Here is an 18,158-nt window from a genome sequence, read left to right as displayed (position 1 = left end):
TTCTATTATTTGCCTTCACCCGCTTAGTCATTATATCCACATCACTGATGATTATTTATCAAAAAAAATGTGTAAATATTTTTTCGAAAGCACCAACAGTTATGCCTACAATATTATCGCAATATCGAGGTATTTGGTCAAAAATATCATAATATTTCATTTTGTTCATAATATGGCCCGGCCTTAAGTTGCAGTGGTTCTTTGGAATATGAGATAGGGTAACAAATCTGAGCTGTCGTCCTAATAATGTGTCTCCACTTTCACCTCACAGCCTGCAATTATTTTGTTTTGCGAGTGTACCTATAATCCTGCGTGTGATTCTCAGTGTGCCCATATCACCTGCTCCAGCCAGCAAAGACAGAGATGCTTTTCCAACAGGCAGTGAAAGGGTTAAGTCTGACTCTGCATGCACCGAGCAGGCCTCCCTCCCCTCCCTCCCTCCTCTCTTCTCTTCTCTTCCATCCATTTTTTACTGTGTGTTTTCAAGAGGGGCTGTGCCATCTGCAAACGCAGTGCCTGGTTTACGATCTGCTATATGCACACACAACAAAGTTTGAAAACACAGTAGAGCCGCCGCGCTTTAATATCGGATTCATTCTGGACACACACGGCTTTCCGCGGATGCTTCCTTCTGCGCTTTAAGTATCTTTTATACACTTGTTTCCCCTCCTATCCGAAAGCTACGGGATATGTCGAGAGGCGGAGGCGTTTCTTCCTCTACCCGAAGCCTACTCAAGTTGGGACCCTGACGCGCTATGACATAAAGGTAAGAGGGGAAAGTGGAAGCAGTGAATCGTTCTGGGATTTAGCTTTTTTTTTTTTTTACTTGTTTTGTCGAGGTTGCAACTTTGAAACTCGGAAACATAGCTGAGTCACGGTCAGATACTTCACCTACTCGATCATCCCATTTGACGCAACGTGCATGATCATGCACGCATTCGTCCTAGTTTGGGACAAAAAGGACATGTCAGAGCAACCTTTAAAAAAAATCAAGATGTGCTTTCAACCAGTGGCTGACTATTATTCCACACATCTGTTGGGCATAATAAAACATACCTAGACACGCTTATAGGCCTGATCTGGGAACAGTTTTGACTTTCCCCCCCGATAGATAAAGCCAGTTAGGCTACATCTGCTCACTAAAAAAAATCGTGCATTATTCTGGATATCTGAACAAGATGTTTTACAAGTTGAGTCTTCCAAAAGAGTCATGAGAATTCAGTCCAATGTGTTGTCATGTCAAGGTCAAAAGTTGCACACAAATTGCATGAGGAATATTCTATTTTCTCAGGAAAGATAAGATAATTTAGGGTGTGTTTTTGATAAAAAAAAGAGTCTGGACTTTTGAGACAGTAGTTTGTTAGTCTAAATTAAGATGCCAGTCACGTCACAAAATGTATTAATCTTCATTATGAGTGTGAGTGTAATGGAGGCATCTAGATTAGATTAGAAATCCGGCCAAAGGGAGAGTTTTATTGCCACTCTGAGCTTCCTATTACAGCACTGCTTTCTCTGTCATTAACTGCTTTTAACCCCCCATTTTTAACTACTTGAATTTACAGGAAGTTTCAGGAAGGGCGCATTTAACTGAATTTCTAGTTATTCCTCTCACAGTCTTCAAATGAGTAATACCAGGAAGCAGGGTTGAACCGTGAACTGGTCCTGCATTGGTCACCATTACAGATTAACCCTGCGGTCAGCTAAGCTCCAAACATTTTTTTTTACAACCATTTAACAACAGTCCTCTGACAGCATAGGATGTTCTCTCATAGTATGTCAGATATTGCTGGTCAATTTAGTGCAGCCACATTGTATTCATAGTATTCCCATAGCCTGCTGAGGTTTTTAAAGAGTTAAAAACTAAAGTGGTTTCAGTTTTCTTTCTTTATTACACAATCAGTGTATTAAAAGCTAATATATATGTCGCACAATGTGCATTTTACACCCATCATAAATCAAGTTGGTCATAATCAGTATTTCACTGACTCATGGGTTCGATGCCATTTCAAAACCTGTCTCCAATCTCATATTTTGGACATGCTATTTGATGACACAGCACTTGCCTTTTAAGTGAAGGGATTGATCCCCATTGTTCTTGTATCAAATTTCTTAGTTAAATAGGGGCGAAAGATTTGTGTGGAAAGTTATCAGTTCAACTGACTTACTCCCCTTACTATGAAAGATAAAGCAGTCCAATGTCCAGGTTAATGTGATAGATACTGTACAATAATACTGTCTTGATTGAGACAGGTAAAATTAAAAAAACAGGAACCTATCAGTGATTCTGGTGGACTACCTGTGTGTGTGTGTAGAGGTTCAGCTGGTTTGTTTTTTGTTCAAATGCTTTGAAGCCCTTCTGCTGCTGTGGTGATGTAATCAGGTCAGAAAAACAGGGGAAGTGGAGCCCCTCCTGTTACCGTTAACACTCCAAGGTAAAACACAGATTTCTACACTGGCATGTTGGGTTGGAATCTGCAGTCAAGTTAGATCTGGAACTAATATTCGCTTTTCATGGGTGGGAAATTTATTTTATGAGATTGAATGTTAAAAATAGCTGGTCATTGCTTATTTAGGAACAATGCACTGTATTAACACAGGTCTCTCCAAGTTGTCTCAGGGAAAACTGAGCCCAGGTATTGTGTTTCACATTGCTGGGAAGTGCTGAGTTGTTCCTCTCTTCTTCCAAATGCAATTACATCTAGTGTGTTTGTTAACTTGGAAATTTTTCTCAGTTAATATATGACATTTAAAGAATAATAATATGACCTGTGACAGGCTCAGATCTTTTTTTACATCTAATTTGTGCGTTCCTTTCCAGCAGGAACATACATGTGGACGTCACTGAAGCTGCAAACGGGAGGACGACGCTCTTGCATTTTTCCACTGAACTGATCTCTAACAAGCCACCTTGCCACAGGCAACACGGTGGGCTGGCCTGCTGTTAGACTATCTTTTGCCACCTGTGAAACACTACTGCCATCATGCAGACCTCATCGCTCCGCCGCCAGATGAAAAACATGGTCAACAACTACACAGAGGCTGAGATCAAGGTCCGGGAGGCCACTTCCAATGACCCTTGGGGTCCTCCCAGCTCGCTTATGTCTGAAATCGCAGACCTGACCTTCAATGTAGTGGCTTTTACTGAGGTTATGGGTATGATCTGGAAGCGGCTCAATGACCACGGTAAAAACTGGCGCCATGTTTATAAGGCGCTGACCCTGCTGGACTACCTGATCAAAACAGGCTCTGAGCGTGTGGCTCAGGAGTGCAGAGAGAACATATACACCATCCAGACACTGAGAGACTTCCAGTACATAGATCGGGATGGACGTGACCAGGGTGTCAATGTCCGTGAGAAGGCCAAGCATCTGGTAGCACTGCTGAAGGACGAAGAAAAGCTAAAGAAGGAGAGGAGCCAGGCACTGAAGACCAAGACGCGCATGACAGGGGTCACCGGTGGCTTAGGTTCTGGATCCCTGCCTCCTCCTTACCCAGGACGCCGCACCAGCCAGCCCAGTTCAGCAGGAGGTTATGGGGATGAGCTTGGCAGGTGCAGAAGCTCACCATCGTCCGTCCACTGTGAGTAGCAGGAACATCTGATTAACTTTAAACAACCTGTCTGAACAAGAAGTGCACTCTCCCTCACATGTAACATTACTTTAGTGGCTCAAAGGACACAGTTAGCTGAACAATACCTGAATGTCTCCTTTGGCATGTGACCTGTCATTTGTCAGGAATGCACGTATGACAAGTCATGAGGTCATGATAAGTCATCTTTCCCACAAGTTTATCAGATAAATTCAAATGTGATCTTATTGATGATGTAAGTAACAGAATTCCTTAACAGCTCAACTTATCAGTCACCTAATATTTTCCGTTTGATGACAAAAAACAAGACAATTTATGGAGACATCGTCTGATTATACAGCACCAGTTAGAAGTTTGGACACACTTTCTCATTCAAGTGAGTGAGAAGGTGTGTCTAAACTTCTGACTGGTGCTGTATATTCCTTCTCTCCGCCCAGTTTCTGTATTTTCACATTTGTACCACAATCAGATCTCACCTGTGAGTCTCACTGACTTAAATGCTATTTTAATACCAGCAACACATAAGCCTTGATAAGTACAAATTAATTTCTTGTTCCTTTTGTCCTACGACGTTTTAATACAAAGTGTTTCAGTTTTGCTCTCTATTGATGGTTGGACATCTACATTCCTTTCATTCTCCAGTTTACAGTCATGTCAGCTAAACTGGATTTACAAAAGAGAAGAGGCCCTGTTTGTGCTTGTCTCTAAAACTAATGTGAAACCACAACTGGATACCACATTTACTCGTTGGTCGAGCTATCTGTCACGTTCCTGCAATGCTCTTAGTTAGGTGGCTAAATCATAGAAGAACCTAACTGATCTTTGTTTTAGTGTGAAGAGGTTAGGAAATCTGATGTCACTGACTTATCAACTACAGTAAACAGCTCAAACTTGAAAAAATATTGTGAAAAAACATCAAGAAGCTGTACACAGCATTCATAATTGTGCTATGACTAGTGTGTATTATATACTTTGGCATTTGTGCGGTCTGTGTGGTGTTTATTAGAAGGTGTCAATCAGTAGCAGAGCCGTTACTATGTTATACTTTGATGTCCGAGGCCTTTTTCATGGTGTAAACAGAGACATGCCTGCAAAATGGTATCTCACTGTTTTATGACCACTAATCTCTCCAAAGTCCATTTTTCTCAAATATATTTTCCCTTTGATACACGTTCCCTGCATATTTTTCTGGGCCTGATGGTGTGCCAGTGGAAACATGTGGCCAGTTACCACTATCAAGTTCTGGGTCTGTTGTTAAATGCTACTACAATAGGAGCATGGTTTGCAATACTCAGGAAGAATACAAACATCTAAAAACACCACAAAATGCTAAGTTTCAAGCTTCAGTTTATCAGACAGAGGCTGGCTTTCATGCTATTACAATTTCACACTCCGGCAGTCATAGAATTTAATTAAAATTACTTGGTCTTTATCCAGATAGGAATGCTTCCAAAAAAGCCAAGAAAGCAAAAACTAAGATTTTTTTTTTGTGTGTGTGTGTTAGTGTGTGTTGATGTGTATGTATGTGTGCCTACTTGTTTGCTGGCCTGTGTAAATGCAGTAACTCCATTGTTTGACTGTCTCTGCTCTGAGTGGTCTAAATGGTTAAATGTGACAATAATGGTGGTTAGGGCAGCAACTAATTATTATTTTCATTATCGATTAATCTGTCGATTATATTCTCGGTCAATCGATTCATCACTTCATCTGTAAAGTATCAGAAAATGGCGAAAAATGCCCATCATAAGTTCAAGGTGACATCATCAAATGTCTTGTTTTATCCCACCAGCTGTCCAATGCCCAAATGTTCAGTTTACTGTTATATAAGACAGAGAAAAGCAGCAAATTCTCACCTTGGAGAAGTTGAAACTCAAGAATACTTGGCATTTTTGCTTAAAAACAATGACTTATCATTAACAAGCAATTGCTTATCAAAGTAGTCGCTGGTTAATTTTAACTTATTGATTAATCGACTAATTGTTGCAGCTGTAGTGGTTGTCTGTTCCAGGACACCAGCACATGGTTGGAGTGTTGGACTAAATGCTGAGGGATGGTGTGGGTGGGGGTCAGTAGGTTGGCAGCAGCTAATTGCCAGCAAGCATTCCAGCTCAGACGGGGGATATTGAGGGGCAGCACAGTGGAAGTGATTGGTTTCTGAGACCTGACTCTGCCAACGTGTGGCCGGCGGCCCTCTTTTAGCCCCATGACCCAAAGCCTGGCACCCAGACTGGTGTACTGCCAGCCTCCCCATTCCCTCCCCCAAACCTGGACCTGGAGTCCTGGAACCCACCCAAAGGATTTGGGGTAATAAGGTGGGCCCCACTCCAGCCCATCCATTCCTCTCCCCCTTCACCACCCTAGCTCTCTACACAGGCGAACCATTGTTCTCAGTGCAGGCAGAGTTAGGCAGACCGTGGCAAGCAATGCCAGCAAAGGCCCTAAACAACGACCAATGGATAAAAATTAACATGCAAAAACAGCACCAGCTCTTAAAAATCACTCTAAAGTGTTTATGTCTTTGTTTTTCATTTCCTACCCCCTCTATATCCATCTGTCAATGTTTCCATCTGCTTCCCTTTAAACACCCGACCCCCTTCTCTTCCTCTGTCTCTGTAGCCTCCTCTTCCTCTCCTCGACTTGCCCCAGACCTGGAGCAAGCTCGGCCCACGACCAGCGGAGAAGAAGAGCTGCAGCTGCAGCTGGCCCTGGCTATGAGCCGAGAAGAAAGTGAAAAGGTACCATTAACTGAAATAACACACACACACACACACACACATTTCCACTGATCACAAATGCCTCATCCTTGCAGTACATGCTGTAGTAAAACATTAAACAGCTCCCACACACACACACGTCAGGGTGGTGGAGCACTGTTACTGCCTGCCCCGCAGTACCAGTTTCCCAGAATCTTTAATAGAAAGTGATATCATCAACTCTCTTTCTGATGTGGTCAATAATGGCATTTTTACAATCGGTGTGAGCAATACTTAAGAGTGAGGAAGCTGCTGAAAGAATGAGAAGCCAGACAGGATGTGTGCATTGATCCACTCCTAAGCACAGACAGCCAGCCCTAGTCTCCATGGCAAGGACAGCCTTTGCCCTCTGTGATTTCTATTCAGCTGCTACGGGGACATACTGTTGTGCATAGCAGTTTCCTCTTCTGTAATCAGCTGTGATTTTGTTGATAAAATCGAGATCAAGTCTGCCACAGTCTGAATCACCTCAAACCATTGTAATTCTTAATGAATCACTTCAGATAAGTCAGGCGTGATTTTACCTTTTCCTTTTGGTTAGTCTTCCTCCTAATCCTTCCTGCTTGAATCTAGCCACCTCCCACAGTGGATATTGATGAACAGACCCAGCTCCAGATCGCTATGAGTCTCAGCAAGGAGGAGGCCCAGAAGGTACAAATACACTAGGTCCAGGGATAACACTTGCTTTGCATCATTTCCCCTACAGCACATCTCCTGTTGCTCTATACACTAAACCTCACGACCCAGTGTCTGTGTCCTTCTGGGAAACAAGTGCATGTACTCACTTTCTCCTCTCCCCAGATTTGATATATGGCCTTCCTCACCCCTCAACAGCAACATGGACATGTAACTTTCTCCAGTGACTAGAGACTAATCAGATGAGGCATCATCCTTCTGTTTCACTAACCTTTGAATCTCTCCTCTTAGACCAGACCAGAGATACCCATCTCAGACACTCTGACCTCTTCTGGTTTGGTGTCAGGGGAGGGCAAAGGGACTAATCCCTTTACTCTGGGAAATTTGTAGAATTGCATGCAATGAATTGTAAAGGATGTCAAAGCACATTTTCCAGTTTTTTAGACCAAATACTAATGGCAGTTTCTTTCACCGGTTGACACTCTCACAGCCAGTCCAGCGCCCACCTGCCTCAATGGATATGGATGAGGAAACCCAGCTCCAGTTAGCTCTGACCATGAGCAAGGAGGAGCACCAGCAGGTAGGGTTCCTCGGAGGTCACTCGGGGGGGTGGCAGGGCAGAGAGACACCTTTTGGAGCTGTTAGTTTTGTAGATTACAGTTGTAGATAACCACACTGGTCAGACTTTTGTTAACTGGGTTAAACAGGATCACCTTCAGATTTGTCCAGTTTCCAGTTATAAGAATTTTACATTGATTTGAAACACTTTAAGGTAACATGCGCCAATTCTTCATCATTACATGCCTTATTTTTATAAAAGTCCATCTCTGCATGATCTTGAAAAACAGTCAGTAGTCTTTAAATGTCAGTCACCAACGCCACATCAGGGTTGTAGGTGGGATTTAAATAAGATAATGACCTTTTTGATCTTTTATTGCAGTAGGAAGTCATCCTCTTATGTCTTTTTATTTTTAATTACCTCCATAATTTTTTTTTACTTCTTTCTACACCCTCTGCTTCCTTTTCTTTGCTTTTTTAAAATTGTATTCTGTACCTGTCACTCTGTTCTGTTATCTTTTGCAACAATTGTACTCCACCTCTCTCTTCCTGTCTCACTCTGTCTCTTTGTCTTTTTCCTCCCTTGTTTTCTCTCTCACTATGCCGATGTACTCTAGCACAATAGAAATGCTCTGTTAGAGATCACAGCCATGCTCCGCTCTCTCCTCTCTGTGACCAGAGAATGTTCTGGTCTGTGCCCATGCCTCACATCTATCTGGCTTTTGTGTGCGCGTGCTGTCGCTGACACATAAATATAGTATGATGTGACAATATGTGAATTTTGCCGGAAGCTGTCATACCCTAAAGGCGTCCATGTGTCTGTGTCTGTTGACAGGAGCAACTCAGTCGTCAAGGAGATGAGTCTATGCTCCAGAAAGCTCTGGAGGAGAGCAAACTTGAGATGCAGACTAAAGGCGGGGTATGAAATATTGGGGTATGGAATATCTCAATGGGGGTGATGAAATAAAGGATAACCATATATTGGTTTGGCTTTGAGAACATGTTGGGTTGGGTAATTGGGTCTGATCAGGTTTTACATCTCAACCATCGATTACACTGAAAATTTCACCAACTAACTAACTATCAGTGAGTGCTGAAGCAATATACTAAATTAACACTGATCTTTTTTCCCTGTTTATGTGGTCAGACTGCCTTCATGGACCTGGTAGATGTTTTTGCAGTGCCCGTAGATCCACCTCCAAGTGATCCTAACTGGAATAATGCCCCATATCAGGCGGCTGCTCGCCCGGGGGGCACAGACCCATGGGACTCCCTGGGTGAGTGAGTGAGCACTGAGTCATAAATTCAGTAAATTACCAGGTAGTGTTCAGGTTATGAGTCATCTTAAGCCATTTGGTCACAAATGTTCATTCTTGAGGGCAGAAACATTTGTCGCATGGTCAGTTTCATGTATTAGTGTTTTTTTTCTTTTTGAAATGGACACACCGTAAAGTGTAGTGTTTTGGATAAAACTCTTCATGTTCACAGTATCATGTGTACTGCTTTCATGCTATGAAGAACTTATAGCATTAGAACAGAAGCATCTCTCTCTAATTCAACTCTATTATTAAAGAAGGCAGCACCAACACCTCAAGAGTAGAGTCTCCCTGGATGGCACCGCCAACTTCCAGCAGCCCTCCCCCACCATGGGAGCCAAGCCAGCCCCCAGTCGACCCTTGGGATGGCCCACAGAGTAATGTCTCCAGCCTCAACGCCACAGGTCGAGTATGGGCCTTCCCGGCCAATGCAGGTGTGTGTGTGAGCATACCTGCATTTATAAAGCTCAACTGAAGATGAATAGGGCGTTTTTAAATAAAATGTTTTACAATAATTAAGTTAGATTGGTTTTTGTCATGTTGTCATAGCCTCTGCAGGAGTTGATCCATTCTCAGCCCCATCAGCAGCCAAGGAACCTTCTTCCCGAACTGGAAGCCCCTCAGGTAAACAGTTATGTTCTCTTACTATTCCCGCTGTAGATATGTGCAACCCACATGCTTTCAATGTCAGAACTCTTCCTTTTTCTGCTATTAGATGGGGATCTATTTGATGAAGCCATGGATGGAGGTCAGGTGAATGTCAATGGACGAGGGGAGGGCAGTCCTGAGCTATTTGACCTGTCCCGTCTTGGAGAAAGCCTGGCTGCCCCCAGCCCTCGTACATGTCGAACCCCTGAGTCCTTCCTAGGCCCCACAGGAGCTTCCTTGGTGAACCTGGACAGCTTGATCCCAGCAAATCCCCCAGCCAAGACCAAGAACCCTTTTCTATCAGGTATTTATTGTCATATTATTTTCCCAGGGAAAGACCAGTAAAGTGGATCGTTGGTAGCTGCAACTCTAGATTTATTGCAGCCAGGTATTTCATTTAACCAAATGCAAATTCTGTGAACATTACCAGAGCATACCAGAAGTAGTGATTTCCTAGCTTCCATGTAGCTATTGTATTTACTGTATTTGTGTATGGAATAAAAATCTATTTGAAGAGACAAGAAATTCTTGTGATTGGTTATTACTTTTTGGTTCAGTTATTATTGAGTCAGATGGTAATACAGTTGCAGATATATATATATATTTTTAAACTCTTCTTGGTTGGTATCCAGACCAAAGGAGTGTTCTGCTGAAGAACAACATTTTTAATTCAGAAATAATGATACATTTCTTTTGGCTATTTCTGCATTTTCATGATCCTTTTCCTGTTGTATTTTGGGATCTGTTTTCTGACAACATAGCTTGTAAATGCATTTAAATCTCTGATGTTGAAAGCATCAGTGGGAAAGAGTTTTCAGATCAGCCCCTGCTTGAAACTGTAATGTGAGACTTACTGATAAAACAATCAGCAGACTAAATTTTCACAGTGATTGATTTAACAGGCTGCAAACACAATCTCAGAAATGATCTGTCAAATTTGAATAGCTGGTAAAGTAAATCTCTTCTCTTTTTTTTGTCTCTTTTGGTATAGGCCTGAGTGCTCCTTCAGCCACCAATCCATTCCAAACTGAGCAGACCAGACTAACTCTGAATCAAATGGGCTCTGGCTCTGGTTCCACTTCTGCGGCCGCTTCTCTTTCGTACAGTGCCTCCTTGCCCCTGCCTACGAGCCACCAGCCTGCCAGCCTCCCCTCGTCACTCACTCACCCCACCCAGCCAGGCCTGGGCCTGCCAGTGAACCTCCCTGAACCCTTGTTGCCCTTCTCCACAGGTAGCTCTCAGGGGTCACAGGCTGCACAGAACAATCCGAACCCTTTCTTATGAGGACCAACTAAACTGGAGAAAACATCTTAGAAAAAGAGGAATACCATTAGGTTTTGCTCTTGAAATATCACTCTAACCACAAATTGAACTGCATCCCCAAGGACTTGTATGAAAACCCTATTCATAGTTGTTTTTATATTGTGTTATAATATAGTAACCCTTAGACTGATGCAAGTTGGCTCTGCTCTTCACTGCAACAACCTGTCCTGCTCCTCTTGTCATGAATCCAATAACAGGGTATGAAATATATAATACCTATGTATGAGAAAATGTCATGTAGTGCCATGTAAAACTTCTTTAAGGCTATAACCTATTGCTAATTGACTTCAGATAGACACCTACACAAAAGCACAGTTTTTTGATATGTTGTTGTCACTGTTCTTCGCCATAATTTCCAGGCACTTTTAAACTAGTCAACTTAGTCTCCTGCTCACTCAGCTGTTTGTGTGATTGGCGTAACTGGCTGCTGATGTCATATACTTTCTGGTAAGCGGCAACAGTGACTAAAAGACATGGCTCGTCCCTGAAATGTTTCTGCATCCACATGGTTATGTCTATGGAGTTTCTGTTGGACCAGAACTGATGAGAAACATCAGCATATTCATAATTTTACTATAGTGAAAGGAATTGCTGGGGTTAACTGGATGAAATTAAGAGTTCAGGAGGACTGTAAGTGCTTCAGAATTTACTATAAGCAAAGCAACATTAGAAAATGTATGAATCATGAGTTTTATTAATTGTTTGTGAACCACTGACTCATCAAATACAAGGGTGTAATTAGAACACTCCTTCTTTCTTCGGTTGGTTTTATTGTTTTGTATTTTCTCATTTCCCCTGATATCAATGCATTTGATATGAAATCATCACAACACAGGCACACAATAACAGTTTGTCATTCACGTTACATCCCCTGCACGCAATAACTTATTACTACTATGTAGCATTACAGGAGTCACTCCGACAAGGGAAGCTTCATTTGAATGTTTGTGACTCACATTTCATAGGTTGTTACAATAAAGGTGGAAGAGCTTATTTTATTTCAGATGGAGACTTGACCTTCCTTAGTGTAACATGAGATTTCCTCCAATGTTATGAAAACATGCAAGTCTCATGGCTTGGAGAGTCTTGCCTTTTGTCTGTCACACTCACATATTGAATGATCACACTACAGTCAGTCATGAATCCCTGCAATGGACTGTTGATAAGTCCAGAATTTCTCCTGCATAAAAGGTATAGAAATTGAATGAATTAATACTGTATGTTTAATTGAGAGAAATACGTTTTTTTAGCATGACAGTATAAATAACTGTTAAGTGCCTAACCATACAATCATTCCATCCTCCTATGATTTGACTAATACATTGTTTCCTTTGATGGGCAGTCACTATATTCATATGATACCAAAAATGAAGTATTGTTTTTCATACTGTTATGTCCTGCCACGGTTTCATTGAATCCAACTGTACTTTTGATTTGAGGGTCTGACACACACTAGGCACATTATATCCTCTCAAGTTGTGTTTAAACAGTCTTTGCACACTGAGGATTCTGACATTTCATGCCAAAAGGCTTGGAGACCTCATTCAAGGTCCTTTTACAGTAGCATCACTTTACAAGTAACAAATGTATGATAGATCACTTGACTGTGATAGACTCCAGCCAGCTCAGCACTTCCTGAAGTCCCTCTCCAGAACGGGCACTGAGTTCCAGTATTGTGATTGGCTGAGTAGCAGATGCAATGATGTCATCCATTCGAAACAGTGACTTTACCTCTACGAGACTCATAGTGCAAGGCATGTCCCTGGAAAACATGGGATGTAAAACTTTTACAAAACGGCACAAACTGTTTTCTGCTAGAGACAGAATTATAATATTTGACACAGATTGTGTTGTACCTGCTGACTCTGCTGACATTTTGCAGGTAAGACAAGTGAATATAGTGTTTGATGTGTATGCTTAGAGTGTCACCTCTTGTTGAAGAGAATAAGCACAGAAGCACTGTGCAGAGGCTCAGCAGAGAGTACTGACAGCAGTTGGATACAGGAGGAGGATATCTGTGCAATGTTGGATGAGTCCACCATGAACTATAGAAGGCAAAGACAGAAACATACAGTCAGATGATTCCAACAGTTTATGTGTTTACCGAATATATTTACAAATGTGTCCAGATAGATGCAGTACGTATATAAAGAACTTACAATGACAGAGGAGCAATCTTTAAAGTAACTCGGCCATATCGGGCCCATGCAGCCTCCTAGCTCTCTCACTGTCACCTTTTTCCTCTTCAGTGTGAGGTCTGTCAGGTTGGTTCCTACCTGGACAGGTATTAAGACACACACACACACACACACACACACACATCAAAACAGAGTGTATACAGAGGGGCTAAATCAAGGACAACTCGACTGGACAAAAATCTTGAGGGCTGAGTATCTTTACCGACATATCAAAACAGAGTCTGCACACTTTGTATTAAAAATATCTGTCATTATTACTTACTGTAGGCAGAGTAGAAGGAGGTGCCCCCAGTTCACATGATCCATGCAAATTGAGCTGTATTAATCTGTTAGGAAAAATATCCACAGAGCCAGTGCTGGGACGTTTAACCAGAGCTTCTAAAGGATATACAAGTTCAATCTATTATTTCTACTGCTGATATAGTATTTGGCCAGTTATGAACGCATTTTGTATGTGAACACCACTGTGAAATAATAATTTAGTCGCCACTGGGTTCATCAATACCTGTAACTTGTGTACGTCATTGACATGCCTACACATCTTGTTTTGTATCTGTACTGCAACGCTATACTGGAACCAATGCAAAATAACATGATCAATATATCAACCAAGATAAGTGGAAAAATGCCATTAATAATACTTAGATAGTAAATCATATGTACAGTTTAAAGTTATTACCACTACTACTAACTTAAGCTATTACAGTAATGTTAGCTCAACACGCTAAATTTGCTAGCTATGTAACCTACGCCAAAACGTTCAATTTACAAACTGAATACAGAGGATATTTTGAAGACGTTTCAGCAGCAGCGTTTTTCCGACACCCGTCGCTCCGAGAAGCAAACAGATTTCATTGCTGCTCATTTCGTTTGTCCAGCAGAGACATAAAAAAATAGCGTACGTAGCATGTACGTAGCCGATGAAGCCTCACTTGGCACCATGGTGACGCTCACGTGACTGTTAAACGTGCCTGTGATTGGACAAAGTATAAACCAATCATTCGAATCTTATCTCTGATTGGTCACAAGACCAAAACACCCAAGTAAGAGTCCTTATTGGCTCGCAGGACGGAAACGGTCAAAACGCTACACAAACTTCGCATTTGCACTGCGTTATTGGCAGTGTCATCATATTTCTGCTGGAAGTTGTTCTGGTGGAGCCATGGAGGCTATGTTAAAGAGAGAGCTGGGGACGGGCATGCTGAAGCCAGCTGGTCGCGCAGCAGGTGGATGTATCAGCGAGGGCCAGAGTTATGATACTGATACTGGAAGAGTGTTTGTGAAGATAAATCACAAGAGCCAGGTATCTTATTCCATTGTTGTTTTCTTGTTTTATGCATTATAGTGACATTCATCTGGCTAATTTCAGCCCTTCTATATGTGCTAATCTGACACTGAATGCAAAAGCACATCAGTGAATAGGATTTGTTCCAGCAGCTACACCCACTCAAAGCCACTGCCAGAGGACTTTGTGCACACATTTGCGCACACATTGTGAAATGGATAAAATAACAATCAACTTATTTATTTTACCATACCCCATACCCTACCCTTGCTACAACACTGCTCACCAGTACAGTTCTTTTTTTGTTTTTATTCAGGCCAAATTGATGTTTGATGGGGAAATGGCCAGTTTGGAAGCCATTTTGAAGACAGAAACTGTAAGAGTCCCCAAGCCTGTGAAGGTGATTGAACTTGACAGAGGAGGATGTGTATTTGTGATGGAACATCTGGACATGCGAGGTCTTACCAAGTAAGAGCTATCTCATACTGTTTGTGTAATATATCGGTACCACTGTAGATTAGAATGGGCAGCAGTGTGAAAATATAGTACATTGTAATCTAAGCCTATGTTTTTTAATAAAATGCTTTATTTCCAATTAGGTATTCAAGCCAGCTAGGGGAGCAGTTGGGAGATCTGCATCTTCACAACAAGAGACAGTTGGAAAAATTAAATAAAGAGCAGCAGACTGTGGGTAATTTACTTCACTTAACCTCACTTTAGTAAATGCAAATGTAGACAAACGCACAAATCTGTCATCTTCTTGCCATTACTAAACTGAATAATGGTCAACTCTCACATTTTAATGCCCCCCTCCAGTCAATATGGTGCAAAATGATATATGTGTAGAGTTTGACACTAGAAGGTGTTTTTTTACATTCATCTGCTAAAGAGGGAGCGTTTGTCTGTGCTCTCCTCAAATATCAGTTTAACACATGTATGTACCAGCAAGATTTTGTGGCATCACAACTAGCTTGGAGCCAATCATGGTCCAGTATGCAACTTATACAAATGTGATGTTGAAACATGAAGCCATCAGTGCACATACACTGAGAATGGACGTTTCAGTGATGTAGGAGACATCTTGCATCCAGCCAAATGAACAATAATCAAAGATTATGGATTTATTAAATTAGGGAGAAGGAGTGGATGTCATTTTATAAATTTTAACAAGGTAATTCAACTTTTGTTTTTCTGAAAGAAAAAAAACAAACCCAAACATCATAGAATCATAGTATCATAGAACATGTCTGGAGGGGATCTATAAGTAAGATTGAATTGCTGATTAATTAGTACTAATTACCTTCTTTGATTGTATACAGGAAAAGGGGCTGGGCAGTCGGAGGTGGCTTTTGTCGAAAAATTTGGGTTCAGTGTAACTACATGCTGTGGATATCTACCACAGGTAAAAATATATTGTATCTGAATGCTAGGTGGAACTGGACTGTATTGTAGTCTTTAAGATGTAGGACATACGGTATGTAGTATACATTTGTGGTCCCTAAGTCTATGAAATGTTATAGTTGACATTAGCAGTACTACTGTGACCTTCAGTTTTGTCCTCACCTCCCCAGGAAAATGAATGGCAGGATGACTGGGTGACATTTTACTCCCGGCATAGGCTGCAGCATCAGCTTAACATTGTGGAGAAATCTTATGGAGACAGGGAGGCCAGAGAACTATGGGCCAAGCTACAGGTACATCCTCTCTTAGACCCCATTAAGAAACTTTAAACTCCATTTTATGAATGTATTAATAACCTAAAAATGTCACTTACATACTGTGTCTTTAACTTTTTACAGCTGAAGATCCCTCAGTTTTTCGCAGATGTGGAGATTGTCCCCGCTCTCCTCCATGGAGACTTATGGGGAGGCAATGTGGCAGAATGTGTAGAAGGCCCAGTCGTCTTTGATCCTGCTTCCTTCTATGGCCATTCAGAGTTTGAGCTGGGAATTGCAGGGATGTTTGGTGGCTTCAACAGCTCTTTTTACTCTGCTTACCATGACAAAATTCCTAAAGCACCAGGCTTTGCAAAGAGAAACCAGCTTTACCAACTTTTCCACTATCTGAATCACTGGAACCACTTTGGTGGTGGCTACAGAGGCTCTTCAATAAGGATTATGAAGGAACTACTGAAATAACTGCACTCACAGCCGCCTGTAGAAAGCTTTACAGTCTTAAACTTAAGCCAAGCGCTATGTGTATATATTGACAGACATTAATATGACCAATTATAGTGTTGCTAATTGTTGAAGAAACTAGACATTACATTCTTACATTGCAATGTCTGTTATTGTGCAGAAATTACAGAGTCAACAAGACCATGTATTCTGTCTGCCCCACCTACACTACACTAACCTGCCTCCAAAAAAACAGATTCCATAGAACTTATCTTAAATTATGTAATTATATTTTTTTAGAATGACTTGTGTATATAACCATGAATCCCAAAATGCAATACTATTAAAAAAGGGAAAGGCTTAATCCACACCAAAAATCTCAGCTCTGGACAAACTTAAAACTAACATTTTATGCAAGTGGAAGAGCGAGCAGTGCATTTGAGGTAGACTTCATTGGGCTTGTGAATTGGGAGAACAAATGTTTGTATGGCAAGTCCTTTCTGAACTTTTGAATCTTTTGCATTGCCTGTGTTTGACCAGTGCACAACTGAATTATACTGCTGCGCTAAGGACATCTGATTTTCTCAGTGACTGCAATACTGTACACATCACCTACATTATAATAGCCTGACTGTTGATGTTGCTGTGTGGCATTGAATCCTTGCAATATCTGCTATCCACTAACCAGCAATAAATCTTGGGTTGAAGCAAAGTGTTTGGGAGCTTGTTATTGTGAGAATGATGAAAATGATGTTAACTGAGTGTCCCCTCCTCCACCTCAGTCTTCATCACTATCTATTGTGGCACTATTGACAGTGGTGTTGCCCAAAATAACTGAATAACCACTAGTGAAGTGTTTATAATACAGTTAAGGAGGTTTGTTTTCTCAACATACTTTTATTACAGTGTGAAACTTCCACTTTAAGGTTATAGGACATTATTGCTGTCATGGTTTTGTAGGTCTTTATTATACCCTGGGAATAAGACAAAAGGTGACGATTCAAATTATCTTTGTCCACTGTATAGGAGTGTACTAAACCATGTACACCTTTCAGAGGGAGGAGGGCTCCTGAGAGGCTAGAATATTGATTTAGATACACAAAACAGTCTGTCAAACTATTAATTCAGCCAACGGCAATAGTTATATACATATATAGTTATATTAACGTATAATTCTAATTATGTAAAATGTCAAAATTGCAGAGAAAAACAAACTGTCAATTCCAGGCTTTTTGAGGGCCCATTCGCTACTACAGCCCTGAATGTTGAGATTGTCATGACTTGCTGTAACTGGTATCTGGTATGGAAACCAATGTGAATCAGACCGTAAGACTTTGCAGCAAATAGTTTGGACAGCTCAGAGGATCACAGGTCTCTTCCCTCCATCCAGGACAGAACTCACCCGCTGCCACCAGACTGAACAGCAGCTTCTTCCTTCAGGCTGTTTGAGCGCTGAACACATTTCCACCAGCACTCACACACCATAGTAATATAAACACGCCACTTGCTCATGTGTATAAGTATGTTTATATGAATATATGTACAGTATATAGATTTTTGTCAGTCTTTTATTTGCAGTATCCTATACTATAAACTTTTTATTGCTCTCAGGTTTTGATGCACCCACAGGTCTACACTGTAGATGTTATGTTATATTTGGCTTTATGTTTTGTCTGAAATTTTGTCAGGTCCAAAAAAAAAAAAAAAAAAACAATAATTGATTTTTTTTCAGGTTT

General features: G+C 41.2%; 3 protein-coding genes across 8 annotated transcripts; 2 read left to right on the top strand and 1 right to left on the bottom strand.

The window, feature by feature from the left end:
- The first annotated feature begins 77 nt into the window (after window positions 1-77).
- epn3a (epsin 3a) lies at window positions 78-11,820 on the top strand. Of its 5 annotated transcripts, none has more exons than XM_042392027.1 (11): window positions 78-766; window positions 2,819-3,579; window positions 6,205-6,323; window positions 6,915-6,992; window positions 7,468-7,557; window positions 8,371-8,454; window positions 8,683-8,812; window positions 9,109-9,255; window positions 9,401-9,475; window positions 9,567-9,803; window positions 10,491-11,820. In XM_042392027.1, the coding sequence occupies exons 2-11, from the start codon at window positions 2,982-2,984 to the stop codon at window positions 10,781-10,783; spliced, it is 1,851 nt and encodes a 616-aa protein (XP_042247961.1). In that variant the 5' UTR covers window positions 78-766; window positions 2,819-2,981; the 3' UTR covers window positions 10,784-11,820. The 5 variants fall into 5 exon arrangements, with proteins under 5 accessions (XP_042247961.1, XP_042247959.1, XP_042247960.1 ...); XM_042392025.1 differs by having other exon boundaries at window positions 79-766; window positions 2,822-3,579; window positions 9,109-9,285; XM_042392026.1 differs by having other exon boundaries at window positions 79-766; window positions 9,112-9,285.
- Window positions 11,497-13,962, bottom strand: arl16 (ADP-ribosylation factor-like 16). 2 transcript variants are annotated; one of them, XM_042392034.1, is made up of 5 exons: window positions 13,810-13,962; window positions 13,283-13,338; window positions 12,982-13,098; window positions 12,752-12,867; window positions 11,497-12,584 (listed from the first exon to the last, which is right to left on the bottom strand). In XM_042392034.1, exons 1-5 carry the CDS (start codon window positions 13,883-13,885, stop codon window positions 12,419-12,421), a joined length of 531 nt encoding a protein of 176 aa, XP_042247968.1. In that variant the 5' UTR covers window positions 13,886-13,962; the 3' UTR covers window positions 11,497-12,418. The 2 variants fall into 2 exon arrangements, with proteins under 2 accessions (XP_042247968.1, XP_042247969.1); XM_042392035.1 differs by lacking the exon at window positions 13,810-13,962 and adding an exon at window positions 13,526-13,561 and having other exon boundaries at window positions 13,283-13,346.
- Window positions 13,963-14,086: 124 nt separating this feature from the next.
- LOC121883641 (fructosamine 3 kinase related protein) lies at window positions 14,087-17,134 on the top strand. The gene is made up of 6 exons (XM_042392033.1): window positions 14,087-14,323; window positions 14,622-14,773; window positions 14,905-14,996; window positions 15,625-15,707; window positions 15,877-15,999; window positions 16,105-17,134. The coding sequence occupies exons 1-6, from the start codon at window positions 14,183-14,185 to the stop codon at window positions 16,441-16,443; spliced, it is 930 nt and encodes a 309-aa protein (XP_042247967.1). The 5' UTR covers window positions 14,087-14,182; the 3' UTR covers window positions 16,444-17,134.
- The last annotated feature ends 1,024 nt before the right edge of the window (window positions 17,135-18,158 follow it).

The sequence above is a fragment of the Thunnus maccoyii genome, chromosome 18 (assembly GCF_910596095.1).
Source record: "Thunnus maccoyii chromosome 18, fThuMac1.1, whole genome shotgun sequence".
NCBI classification, from domain to species: domain Eukaryota; kingdom Metazoa; phylum Chordata; class Actinopteri; order Scombriformes; family Scombridae; genus Thunnus; species Thunnus maccoyii.
This window is presented reverse-complemented; position numbering and strand designations above follow the sequence as displayed.

Coding starts and splice junctions, on each gene's coding strand:
- epn3a (XM_042392025.1), top strand. CDS start 2,982: ATGCAGACCTCATCGCTCCGCCGCCAGATGAAAAACATGGTCAACAAC. Junction 8,455..8,682: donor AGATGCAGACTAAAGGCGGG/GTATGAAATATT, acceptor TTATGTGGTCAG/ACTGCCTTCATGGACCTGGT. Junction 9,476..9,566: donor CCGAACTGGAAGCCCCTCAG/GTAAACAGTTAT, acceptor TTCTGCTATTAG/ATGGGGATCTATTTGATGAA.
- arl16 (XM_042392034.1), bottom strand. CDS start 13,885: ATGAGCAGCAATGAAATCTGTTTGCTTCTCGGAGCGACGGGTGTCGGA. Junction 13,099..13,282: donor CTCCTTCTACTCTGCCTACA/GTAAGTAATAAT, acceptor ATACCTGTCCAG/GTAGGAACCAACCTGACAGA. Junction 12,585..12,751: donor CTTATTCTCTTCAACAAGAG/GTGACACTCTAA, acceptor CATGTTTTCCAG/GGACATGCCTTGCACTATGA.
- LOC121883641 (XM_042392033.1), top strand. CDS start 14,183: ATGGAGGCTATGTTAAAGAGAGAGCTGGGGACGGGCATGCTGAAGCCA. Junction 15,708..15,876: donor GCTGTGGATATCTACCACAG/GTAAAAATATAT, acceptor TCACCTCCCCAG/GAAAATGAATGGCAGGATGA. Junction 16,000..16,104: donor AACTATGGGCCAAGCTACAG/GTACATCCTCTC, acceptor AACTTTTTACAG/CTGAAGATCCCTCAGTTTTT.